Genomic DNA, 13,074 nt, shown 5'->3' on the forward strand with positions numbered 1-13,074 from the left:
ACGTAAGAGGGAAAAGATAAGATAAGGTGCATTAGGTCAAAGACATGAAAGGAAAAAAATAACGATGCTTGTCTAATGAAAAAGAGCAAAGGTCTACACAGTCATTAATGTTGGTGCCTCAGTCTTTCTGTTTACAAAAGACAAACGAGTATCGGCGAACACCCTGTCAATAACAATAACAGGAGTTTTAAATTTATGGTGGAATTTGTTTGTTTTTTTCAGTATGAAGGTGAAACTTAAGTTTTATTACCAAAGAGCCTATCCTCTGACACTGGGTGAGAGGAGGGGTACATGGTGATGTATAATTGCAATTTAAAGTCACTAATTAACTTAACTTAAAGTCACTAATATGCAACTACAAGTTGCATATCTTTGGACTGTGGGAGGAACCACTGCTCCACCTGGCAATTTATGTTTTATAACCAAAGAGCTGCAGTTTTTGTTCGGTGATAATTAGCAAAAAAATTGGTCGCCCTGTTGCTCACCTGGTGGAGCGCGTGCCTCAGTTTTACAAAGGCAACATCCTTGCCGCAGTGGCCTCATGTTCGTTTCCAACCTCAGCCCCTTTCACACTGCAACTGTCCTATCAAATAAAAGCAAAAGTAAATAAATAATAGCCCTTAGCCCAATGCTGGTAAAATATGCATGTGACTGCTATTTTACTCACCAGCCAAAAGTAGTATAGTAGTAGTAGAGTATAGTAGAGAAAGAGAAAGTCTGTAGTTACGTGACTTTACGAACTTACGCTAAGTTCTTTACGTAAGTACTTAATGTAACTAAAAAAAGAACCTAAGTTTATGTCACTTACGGCCCATATGTAGATATTTTAACCACATTTTTTCCCTAAACTTAAACACGCGTTTCTTTTTGTTCTCTATACCTAACCAAGTAATGTCGTGTCCATTTTATGTATTTCTGTAAGACTATGTTGATAGTACAGTCTCATAACACCTATTCATCATCTTTACTGTATGCTAAACATGATTTTATTTTAAAATTAATGGTTTAACCCCAGGGGGAAACCTGTTTATAGTCAAATAACGTACATCGAGAAGTAATTATTAATGACGTGAACGCTCTGTTGGTGCCTGTTCCACTATATCACTACTAAACGTATTATAGAGCACTGTTATATAAAAGATCATTATCTGGAGATGATGTCTTGTGCAATCTCACCATTGTACCCTCTCAATCAGTCAGCAGGACTTGCTTCACATATCAGTGACTGTAATACAACAATAGGTTCTCTGGCATTTAAAACACATCAGAATTTAGTCTCCATTTTATACCAGAGGCAAAAACAATGTATTATTCATCAGTGAGGCTGAAATGTAGCAGGTCAACATCATCCGTGCTCAGGTGGACTGCATGACATTATAGGCCCAATCTAATCTATTTTTTCATTTTTAGAATAACAAGCTATAATGTTATCCCAGCAGTGCCCTGCTGACGAGTCCTCATCGTGCTCTTCAGATCCCGCTTTTAGTTTATTTGGTGCTAAATTGCTGTAATGTCTCTGTAATGTCACAGCAGCTCCTAAAGATCACCTGTGACGCAGTGTTTGGATTTTGTTTTGATGCTCTTTTAATGGTTTTTCCAGCTGTGGGTGCTATTGTTGCTCAGGTAGACGACCCAGCTGGTGGTTGTAGACAAGCATTAGTGGCTGCTGTTAAAGTCTTAAAACACGATACTTCCTATGTGCCAGGAGGGATTTCACCCAGGAAACAACTGTTCGATTCAGTAAATGTGACACCTGTCAGCAAGACAAATAAAATCACTTTTGTGCAAAAGAGGTCAGTGATGCAAGAGTTGCTATTTCTCCTTTGGATGTTTCACTATTGCTGCCTCAGTCTTCAAAACACGGTTTGGTAAAACTCTGGACACAAAATGTCCTAATTGTGGCCTCAAAATATCACACAAAATGGAAACAAACAGTATGTATCAAACTAGGCACAGTAATACATCACACAAAGTTTTAGAGTATTACAACATTATGTATATGTTCATCTCTGAATTTAAATGATTGTTATATTTTAGAATAAAATGGTCATTATGAAACAAGGGTGTCAAACAGTGACAAATTATCATTAAACTTAGTCAGCTGGGGTAATTTGTTTAAAATTATAATAATTGTAATGAGAAAAACTGTGCAATTTATGCAGAAGGCTTTATTTGAAATGATGTAGAGTAAGACCTACTTTTATAATTTTACTGTTAATATTTACAGTTGAAAATGTATGGGGGGGGGTTACACTTTTACACTTTGAGCACCTGGACCTGTGCCTGGACTACAAAGAGACAAAATGACTAAAGAAAGACACAAAATAACCTCAAAAAGATACAAAACAACCCAAAAACGTACATTAAAAAACACAAACATCAACAATCACAACCAAAACCAATACGAAAAGACAAAAAAAGGAATAGATACAAAACAACTACAAAAATACCTAGAAAAAAAAAAAACACAAAACAACCACAAACAGACCAAAATGATTACAAAAAGACAAAAACAACAAAAAACGACCAAAAAAAAAACCCTGAACGAACAAAATAACCACAAACGCGCATGAAATTAGCCTAAATAGACACAAAACAAGCAAAAAAGAACCTCAAAGAAAAACAAAATTACCCCCAAGATACACAAAACAACCACAGACGCAAAATAACGACAGAGAGACAAAGAATGACCACAAAATATCAAAAAAATACCTCAAAGATTCCAACAATAACTTCAAAGAGACGCAAAATCACAAAAGGATGCATAACGACTACAAAGAGATGCAAAACCATCACAGAGTCTGTGAATCTCGCTCCAAATGTAGCAGAGGTGGTATGGGGCCTTTTGCGTAACTGTACCCAGGGGCCCACTTTCTCATACTGTAAAATTAAATATGCTGGCACAATAGCAAAGGCTGCTTTTAAAGACGGATGTGTTTGACTGCAGAAATCATCTATGAAAAAAACGGCCAGCAGATGTCAGTACAGTGCTGAGTTTAGATCGAATCTGTAGCATCAACTCATCAGAGATAATTTGGGCAGATTCAGGGTGCTGGCAAACACCTGTACACCCATTAAATAAGCAAACAATGATACTTTTAATCTAAAATACACTCTACTTGTGGGTGGGAGTAAATCAGCACCCTAAGTTTGAAAGTGGGATATCTCCTAATAAAGTGTGTATTGTCAACTAATAATTTACCTGCTGTTCTTGGCAAGTCCTTGCCAACATCCCCACAGTGCTTTTTAATCCAAGTTTTAGCCCTTTGAGATTAATTAGTGTAGGAGTGCAGTGTTTTCTTTATTCAGAGCTCCTTCTGTCTCAGTCGGGCTGCTCCGTGGTTATAGCCTGACAGTGAAACGCTTGCATGTTAAATACGCCTCAGCAACTCAAGTCTTTGTTCCCACTCCTTTGCTGACATGTGCATCATGTCTATTCATACGCTGCTCATAAGATATAGAGACAAGACCTGTCTCAGTTTTGGCGCTGTGTGCACAAACCTGGGACGTGTGTGTGTGTGTGTGTGTGTGTGTGTGTGTGTGTGTGTGTGTGTGTGTGTGTGTGTGTGTGTGTGTGTGTGTGTGTGTGTGTGTGTGTGTGTGTGTGTTGCAGACAGAATCAAAGCACACATCACGGGCGGTTTCTTCATAATGATGGGTGAAAGCACTAATGCTTTTGGATGAGAGAGGCAGGACGCTCTGTTGCACTCAGACACAAGCTTACGACATGTCAGTGTATGCGTGAGTGTGTGTGTGTCTGTGTGTGTGTGTGTGTGGGTGTGTGTGTGCAAGCTTTAAATTACCTTCACCCCAGCTTAAAGTTTTATTTAGAGGGAATGTACCATTGACATAAGAATTCAGAGTTGAATTTAGATATTTGTTGCCACTTTATGTGCTTGTTCTCTTCTTTTTTTAATGTGGGACACATTCAACCAAACATTGTGTTTCCTGACAGTTTTAATCTAACATTTTATGACCACTGCAGCAGTTTATTTCAGCGTTGTTTTATGAGGTGCAGTTAACTGGTGGTGAGGAGAAGCTGCATAAACATCTGACTGCAAAAGCTAAAAGTTACCAGTAACTTTCTGGTGCAAACATTCCTGAGGGGCCTTCAGGTTCGTCTGGGTCGGTCGTCAGTTTTAAATGTTGGGGGGGCTGCACTTACATGTGAGTGAGGATGTCTTTGGGCCTGGCAGCTTCATTAGTCTGGAAGTATGTCTTGTATTTGTTTTCAGAGAAGTGTGACTGGGGTACAAGACTACCAAAGTATGTGACATTTCTGAGTTGAATTTACTTTTTTATAAACAAAAAGCACAAGCCGAGTTCAGTAAGATAACAATTAACTGTGTCTGTCCATAAAAGGTCCAGTGTGTAGGATTTAGGAGCATATTGTGGCAGAAATAAGGACTCTTAATATGGACTCTTAATAGTTAATATGGACTCTTCTTATGCTCACATTAAACATGACGTCATTTGAACGCAGCATAAGAATCTTTTCTTTTACCTTAGAATAAGTCACTTACATCTACATACAGAGTGGGTCCTCTTCCCCAGATTTTGCCATGTCGTTCTACAGCAGCCCAGACCGGACAAACCAAACACTGGCTCTCACTTATCACAGGCTGTTTCTTCATAATGATTGATGAAAGCACTAATGCTTTTGGATGAGAGAGGCAGGTCGCTCTGTTACACTCAGACACAAGCTTACAAACGGACAAACCAAACACTGGCTCGACACTCTTTGTATACAGAGGAAGTTTCAGTTCTGCAACCTCACTTTTGGATGCAACAAAATCCCATATAATGGACCTTTAAAGTACATGGATGTGTAAAGAGATCTGGATTCAGCATAAGAGGCAGCATCCACTAAGGTGATGTGCTTGTCTTATTTTGAATTCCACAGTAAAAAGTAGAACAATATTCAATATGACTTTAGCAACTTAATGTCACAGTTAAGGTGAAACCATATGTGCTGTTTTAGCATGTTTACAATTTACGCACAGTGATCATGCATATGCATCAAATTACGTATTTATCAGACAATAAGTTATATGACAACAAACATGCTCATTTTAACTGAAACATTATGTTTTTTTTTAAGTATAGCAAAGTTGTTTTGTTGCCAATACCCGACTGCAACCATTTCACAAGATTAACCACACGTTATGAGTTTTTTTTAGGTGTGTGTCACGCTGATATGCTAATAGCGCCCTGTGCGTCACTATGAGGCACAGAGGGGTGTGGCAAAACATTTGTACATGACGACGTGGAAATGAGAACTGGTTTGCATATTTGATATCTTTTTGAGTAAGGTACCAAAGATTGATCCCTTGTTTGACCTTGTCAAAAGAACGAATTTGAACGGGGCTTAAGAGTTTTGCAAAGGACTGTACTTGTGATTTTAAACAGTTAAACGCAGGGTTATTCCAGCCAGTGGCATCAACTTTATGAAATAAAATGATTTTATCTACTGTGTCAAATTCCTTTTGACAGTCTATAAACTCTAATTCTATGCGACGACTCGTATTGAGTGTGAAACCAGTCATTTGGCCCACGTTGTGTCTTTTAGGTGCCATTATCAAGCAATGTGCCTCCGCTAAAGATAATTCCACTCATTTTTAAAAAGTCATGCATGTTTCATGTTATTTAGGCTGTTTCTTTTTTTTTGGTGGGGGCGCGGTTGCATTTTTACGTTTATTGACAGGAAAAGTAGTTTGACAAGATAGGTGGGAGAGGATGGCTCACAACAAAGAGCTGCAGGTTATAAACGGCTGCAACAACGGACTCATGCTATATGTGGACCCGCCCCGGGTCATGTATGTTTCAATTGTTTCCCTAAGTTCACTGTCAATGCAGCAAGCAATAGATCTGAAAAGTCTATATTCAGTTCTCCTACTTCTAGCTTTTGAAAAGATTAGTGTATGTTCATTAGTATTGACTGAGCTGACTTGGGGCACTCGTGACTTCTTAAACTGAATGCACTGACATTGCCTTTTACACAAATCGGTAGCTTTAGTGCTTCCTCTCAGCTAACTTTGTTTCAGTGAATTTTTCCACAAGTATTTCAGTTCTACTTACGTAAAATGCAGACGAAATGCTTCTAATGAAGCAGGATGATCTGACACCCTGGAGTATTAGGAGGTGAACAATTTCTCATCTCATCAGACATGCTGGTCGTGACCTGTGTGAAGACACAGTGAAAATCAATGTGGAGCTGCTGCCAAACCTGCCGAAAAACATCAGAGTTTTGAGAGGAAGCAGAATGGAACGACTTTTTGGCATTCTTTTAATAAGCTGTTATCTTAAAAAAAACTGTGGAAGAAACAGCAGCACATGTTAGCCAAGCTGGAGCAACACACACACATACACACACAAACACAACTCCCACACAAACGCTGTATAAAAGCAGTAACAACAACGGGCAGCAGCACTTGTAAAGCCATCAGCAGGACTGACAGCAACCATCAAACAAATCACAAACAGAAATAGTGAAGCCCTCCTCCCCCACAGTGCAAACTCACTCCCTCTCCTCCCCCGCAGCCTCCAGACATTTTTCAAAGCGTCAAAATTATTTCTCAAGCAGTAACACACGAGCTAAACCCTGAGGCACTCCGAGACCATTCCCCGTAAACAAAGCCATCACGCTGCACATCAGGAGTCCCAAAACTTCTCACCTTACTCCTGCGGGTTGGCCAAATAGCCAAAAGGAAAATCTAACAGTTGTTCGACAGGCTACATAAAATCTCCAAGACACTCTCAAGTTTAAAACAAATCATTTTAAACAGTCGAAACGTAAACAAGACAGTGCACGTAAGGCGTGTATAACACCAATAAAAAACAGGATGTGCAACATCTATTCCTGTGCTAAAAAACTATTTGTAACCATGGCACCATCCTCCGCTTTAAATCACCAGACAATTTAGGAAAAGGTATCCGGTGCCCTTGCAGAATAGCAGCTCTTTGTCCAACTGATGATCCCCCTTGACACCCTGCAAGACCTGAAGGTTGTTCACCAGAGCAGAGAAATCAACAGCATCTATTACTTGAGAGAAAGAGATAGTTCTCTTATTGATCCACCAAAATGGTACATGGAATTAAAACAATTTATTGAAAGAGGAGTTCTAACAAAACCATTGACACTGATGCTTTAATTAAGGTAAGGAGAGAGAGCTTAAGGGCAAAGAGGACAGGTCCAAGCTTTTATGGGCCCTGAGTGAGATTTTAGCCTCTATATTCCATATCTTTACCACTCAAAGAGATTGTTTTTTAGGTGTAACAATCACGTATTAGCACCCTCAGTCTCTCTGATCCAGTCTCAGCCTCTCTCTTGTGCTAAATTGTTTTTGCTTCTGTCTTCACACACTGAAACACTCATCAAGGGTAATAAATGCTTTGCCAAAATACAGATGTTTTTGTTGTTTTTTTTCTCAGTGCAGCTCTTGAGAGTCTTAAGTGGTTTAGAATTTGCAATTACATCCCTATCTCTCTTAACCCCAACACCCGCCCACACCAAATTCATTTCCACACAGGCAGACTCTCACACTTGATGGATACAACCTCAGAGGCACATCAATTAATCTATGGAAAAAGGCAGACAAAGAGAAAACCTTTGCAGGCAGTTTTGGGACTCTGGGAATTAGACGCCGATGGTTATTTCATATATAAAATAGCTGTGGTACAGTGGAGGAAACACGATATTTACTCAAGTGCTGTTCAAGTGCAACTTTAAGGAAGTTAAACTTCACAGAGTGTTTTCATTTTATGTTAATGTAATACTTTCAGGAGGAGTTGTACTTTTTATGAAACTTCGTGAATTTGACAGCTACAGGAACTTTTTCAGCATAAGATTTTACATTAACAACATATGATTTTAAGGTAAGGTAAGGTAAGATAGATTTATTGGTAATTTTTCAAACAAAACAATGCATCATTAAAGATTAAACAGGCGGTTTGCAACCTTTCTGAGACAAACCGACTAAGACGCACAATAGGAAAAACTGCAATATTTCACAAAAAGAGAAAAGATCAGAGAAAAGTAAAAAAAAAAAAACAAACAAACATAATAACAATAATAATACTACAAATGTGTGCAGCAGACCTTTGTTTTTTTCTTTTTTCCCACCCGGCAACCACCCCTAAGATTTTTTGTGTGGGGCCTGACCCAGCGTCTGGGAACCACTGGACCAACACCACTGGCTGCTCACATCAATTTAAGTGTTTTGCTAGAAAAATCGACTTCTGAACCTCCTCTTGGATCTTTTTTCAGGCTTTAGAACATTTTGCTCCTGACAGAAGAATTTGGCCAGTTGCAGACCATTTCAGAGAGAAGGTTTCTGGCTGTTTGACAAATGCAGATTCAAGTGCACGTTCCCTCAGATAATAAAAGCCTGATTTAATGTTGGAGAATCCTGCAGAGAAAAGTTACTACTCCAGCATTGGCAACAACTTCCTACACTTCAGGCAAAGCCAAAAATAGATGGATGGATCTAAAAGAGAGTGTGACAATAAACAAACTAAAATACGTGTCAGTTAGAAAAAGAGAAAATGTTGCTGATAGTTTAGCCCCATGCTAACTGGAGCTCAGCCCACGTCTACAACTAATTCAAGTTCATGTTTATGTAGGTAAAGTCTCAAAATCACACTGTGTCTGGGAGCAGAACTGGCAGCATCTCCAAATAAAGACCCCCAGCCAGCAACCACAACAACCTGAATACTGTCAGTGCAAACCCAAACTCCAGGGGAACCGTCTCGCCCTGACTCTACACCAGATCAGCAAACTTTCAGTTTCTTCTGTTTCAAAGGTTAGAACCGTCGCTGCTGCTGACCACCCTGTTGTGACACCCGACACTGGGGGGTTGCACTGTTCTGATTTCAAGCCGCTACAGCCGCCAACAAAAGGTCCATCTTGAAGCTGCTGCCCGCTCTCCTCCTGGTGAAGCAGTCCACAGAGGTGGGGAGTAAGGTGGAGAGAGTGTGGGGAAGCTAGCTGGCTAATTTTTGTCTCATTTGTGGTCTGAGAAAGAAAAACTGGGGCAAGAAGGGCAAATGCGCTGCATGCAGCTCTACACTGACCTAAGATTTAAAAAATCAATGTAAGGGTAACAGTGGCTGACTGTATGAAGCACCTGCCCATGCATGTGGTCATCTGGGAGTGGGAGGGACTTAGGACAGAAAGGGGAAAGCTGCAGGAGGAGGGTGACTTTACAAATTGTTCTGCCTTTCGGTTCGATCCCTAGCTCCTCTGGGCAACATGTTGAAGTATCCTTGGGCAAGATACTGAACCCCAAATTGCTCCCGATGCTGCGTCATCAGAGTGTGAGTGTGTGTGAATGATTACTGAGTAGCAGGTGGCCCCTTGTACGATAGCCTCCGCCACCAGTTTGTGAATGTGTGTGTGAATGGGTGAATGTGACATGTAGTGTTAAAGCACTTTGAGTGGTCAATAAGACCAGAAAAGCGCTATACAAGTATAGTCCATTTACCATTTACCATTTCAACATATCTGCCCAGTTTTAATGTCCAATATCAATTCTACTTTTAGCACTGTTGTGGGTCTTCATCAAGTCCTGAGAAAAAAATCTGACTCTTAAGCGGCTTTGTGCTTCCTTATGTTCACCTGCTAATCTTTTATTGTGTCTGTGTGCAGAGCAGGTGCTGAGCAGGTGTGGTGTCAAACCAAAGGAATGAGCCAAAAGGTGCTCAAATGATAAAAGCGATGGGTTTCTTACTACCACTGCTGTAAGTGAATTGAAGAAACTGCAACAGATACAGGCCAAGAATTTGACCTCCATCAACACTTGTGAAATATGCCATTTAAACTCCATTTAGAGAAAGTCACCTTGCAGCAACGGATAAAAAGCCTATTCATGTACTGCTTTGGCTAAGTTTTACACTGTCGTGAGCTGAATGGAGAGAGGGAGAGACGCACAGAGAGAGAGAGAGTGAAAGAGAGATAGGGATAGAGAGAGAGAGAGCCTCTCAGTTGCCTTAGCAGCGCAGCTTCATTCCTTCACAGTCGCGCGTCAGTCCGGTGCTCGGAGCTTTGCGCCGCGGTGCGCTTCACGGGGCTTCCCTCACGACCGCACCATAATTAACCTCTCAGGGCCCGGCTATTCTCCTGTTATTAGGTTTTTAAAATAGTTGACTCCAGTTTGGGCTTTCTCCAAGTTTCACAACGCCCCCTCTCCGGCTGGTATGAAGAAAAACGCGACGGTGGCAAGTTGATTCCAGTTTCAGCAGCCCGTGCAGGTGTAGGACTCCTAATCCTGGTAATCGTGCTTGTCGCCGGTGAGGATGGCTCTGCAGGCGAGTAATGCGAGTGTGCTGGAGGTGTCAGCGGGCTGTGGGGAGCAGGGGAACCTCAGCATGGAAGTTACCGACTATAATATCAGCTGCACCAACGTCTCCGTCCTCCCCAGACCGTCCAGATCAGTCAAAGGTAAGATTTTCTTCTTCTCCTCTTTTCCTCTGTCAACTGTCTCTCGTGAATCATCCAGGCTGAGGTGTTAAACTGTATTTATGTTCAGATGGAAGTGCTTCCATCAGGCGCAAGACAACATCTGGCCCCAAACACACAAGGTGTTAATACCTTATTGTATTTTGTTAAACTGATTATCAACAGGAATCGGTGTCTACTGTTGCAAAAATAATTGACTTTTTTTCTCCTTTTTATCATAAAAACAACCTCATATGTATCAGTGGATATTTGCTACAAAAAAAAAGCACCAACCTCTTGGTGCTTTTATTTCAGCCTCATCATGTTGTTTGCTTCCAATTACCAACTGCCACCTATGACTAATTACCTGTTTCAAAATGTAATCAGCAGACCTGATGTAATGTGGTCACATATTGAATTTTTAACACAAACAAAAAGAACTTTCACCTCATAACCATCACTGATTTTCTGCCTGCCTGATCACTCCTTTAAACAGTCGCCCCGAGGGTCAAAACACAACACTTTGCAAAACACATTTCACAAAATACTACAACATTTCACAAATGCTGAAATTGTTTTGTGAGATGGTTCTGTGTTTTTTTTTAAATGTCTGTGTTTTATGAAATGGTTTTTGTTTTGTAACACATTTTAAATTTGAGGAAATGTGCAGTTTTACCATGAAATGATTTGCAATCAGGACTTTTGTTTAAATCAAGTTCCTCAGCCTCTTTGTATGCAATCAATCACCAAGCAGCCCAATTTACTGCTACTCCTCTCCGCATCAATAATGCCACAATCAGAAGAGTCATGGGTGCAGTGTGAGAAGCCGGTTTCTAATTCTGAATGTTAAATTTTCTCAAAATGCTGACTACCCGTTGAGGAGATTAAACCCCCACACCAGCGGAGATAGGGCCCCTGAGCTTTGTCTCCAGCCGAAAATAAGGGCTGATTAGGTAATGAGGTCTGAACGTGGGCGAGTGCTCTGTTTTAACTTTTTTTCCTCCCCTCTGCCGCTGCTGCAGTATCGAGAAAATTTCAAATCTTCCCCCACTAAATAATTCACCGTCGTTCCTCCTCCTGTGCTGCATTACTTTTATTGACCTTACACAGGAGGCAGGCTGGAACATCAGCAGCAGTGTAGGCTCAAGTACCCGGAGAGCAATCAAAAACTGTGGGGTGTGTTCGGCGTTTGACCGAGAGAGATGTCCTGCTGACAGATTGCTGCCTCCATCTCATTCCCTGTGTGAAGCGCGCGCACAAACGGTCTTCCTTTATTTACCGTAATCCTTAGTGGACCTATTCCTTTTCTGCTGTCTCCCTTTAGGCCAAGAGAGAGCAATGGAGCTTGATTACGCAGCTGCATTTCTGCTCTCAGATGTGATACTCCTGTGCTGGGACAGGAAATTAAAGCCCCACCCCCACTATCCACTTGTGGAATTACTGCTGTCTGATTTATTGAATTGGAGATTTGTCCTTCACTTGGAAAAGGACTGAGCTTCTCATATAGCGGGAGATGATATAAAAAACTATCAACATTAACAAGAACAGCATCTCAAAAGGTTGAGAAGCCACATTCATGTGTTGAATGTGAGCACTGAGTTGAAAACACCGAGGCATTTTAAATGAAAAATTAAAGTGACATATTTTACTTTACGATTTATATTCCATGCTTAAGAACTGAGCTTCTGATGCGTCACTTTAACCCTTGAAACCTTGATCAAGACTCTTCTCGCAAGCATTTAAACCGCAGTTTCTGTCAAATACTTGACAAAAAGGCAGTCAGCAACTTGGTATTAGATGTCCCACATATTGCAAAAGAATTAGTAAAAGGTGACAAGAAAATTACCTGAAAATGATCTTTAAAAAAGACAGAGAGAGAGGCTCATTAGAGAATTATAACGCAAGTAGGGAAAATATTAAGAAATTTCTTAGAATTACACATTAAAAATTAGGTTATAGAAATATATAACTGACTTTTTTCCCGCTATTTTTAGCACTTTTTTTTTAGGTAATTTCCTGTTTTGTTTTTTTTTTTTGCTAATTTGAGGTATTTTAACTTTTTACTAAATTCTTACAAAGTTTTAAGTTAATTCTTGTTAAGCTGCTCATTACCTTCTTTCCATGTTTTTTAAAGACACCAAGCCATTTTGCTTATATTTCAAAGGGTTAAAATATATGCCTATATATAAGATGTTGGCTGTGTGTTGGAGGAAAAAGCATAGATGATTTGTATTGAATGATAATCTTACTAAACTACATTTACATTAAAATGGACACCAGCTTTGATAGTTAATCATAAACTATGCAAAAAAAGTAAAACATTGTTATCGAAGCAAAAACAGCAGTTTCAGAATAATAGCATTCTACATCGTGTTTGTCGGAGCAGAGCACGGATCATAAAGAGTGATGAGAGTTGAATTGATAAATGATGCTTAGAAATTTCACATTTTAAGTCATTTTCCATTATTCCATGTGTGGGCCTGAAGTCCGTTTTTCAGTTGGTCTATTAAATGTCATAAAATAATGGAAAATGCCCATCACAGTTTCCCATAATGCGAGGTGACATCTTTAAATTGCCTGTTTTGCTCAGGCAACAGTCCGAAACATAAAAGGTGCTAGGTTTATCGCATGACAAACCC

At 40.1% G+C, this 13,074-nt stretch overlaps 2 protein-coding genes across 3 annotated transcripts in view; one reads left to right on the plus strand and one right to left on the minus strand.

Moving 5' to 3' along the window:
* LOC121962673 (carboxypeptidase O) overlaps window positions 1-13,074 on the minus strand; it is a 99,584-nt gene that overhangs the window by 5,970 nt on the left and 80,540 nt on the right. Inside the window, exons 5-6 of one of the 2 annotated variants that reach the window (XM_088074616.1) lie at window positions 6,079-6,181; window positions 486-583 (exon numbers count right to left, since the gene is read on the minus strand). The gene's annotated coding sequence lies outside the window, so the exon portion shown is untranslated. The remainder of the gene's footprint in view (window positions 1-485; window positions 584-6,078; window positions 6,182-13,074) is intronic. The other variant, XM_088074617.1, reaches the window with a different exon arrangement.
* Window positions 9,765-13,074, plus strand: part of cckbra (cholecystokinin B receptor a) — a 44,380-nt gene continuing 41,070 nt past the window's right edge. Inside the window, exon 1 of the mRNA XM_042512915.2 lies at window positions 9,765-10,438. Coding sequence (XP_042368849.1) covers window positions 10,294-10,438 — 145 coding nt within the window. The 5' untranslated portion in view covers window positions 9,765-10,293. The remainder of the gene's footprint in view (window positions 10,439-13,074) is intronic.

This window comes from Plectropomus leopardus, chromosome 24, assembly GCF_026936395.1.
Source record: "Plectropomus leopardus strain MGB_pleo_1.0 chromosome 24, ASM2693639v1, whole genome shotgun sequence".
In the NCBI taxonomy this organism is placed as follows: domain Eukaryota; kingdom Metazoa; phylum Chordata; class Actinopteri; order Perciformes; family Serranidae; genus Plectropomus; species Plectropomus leopardus.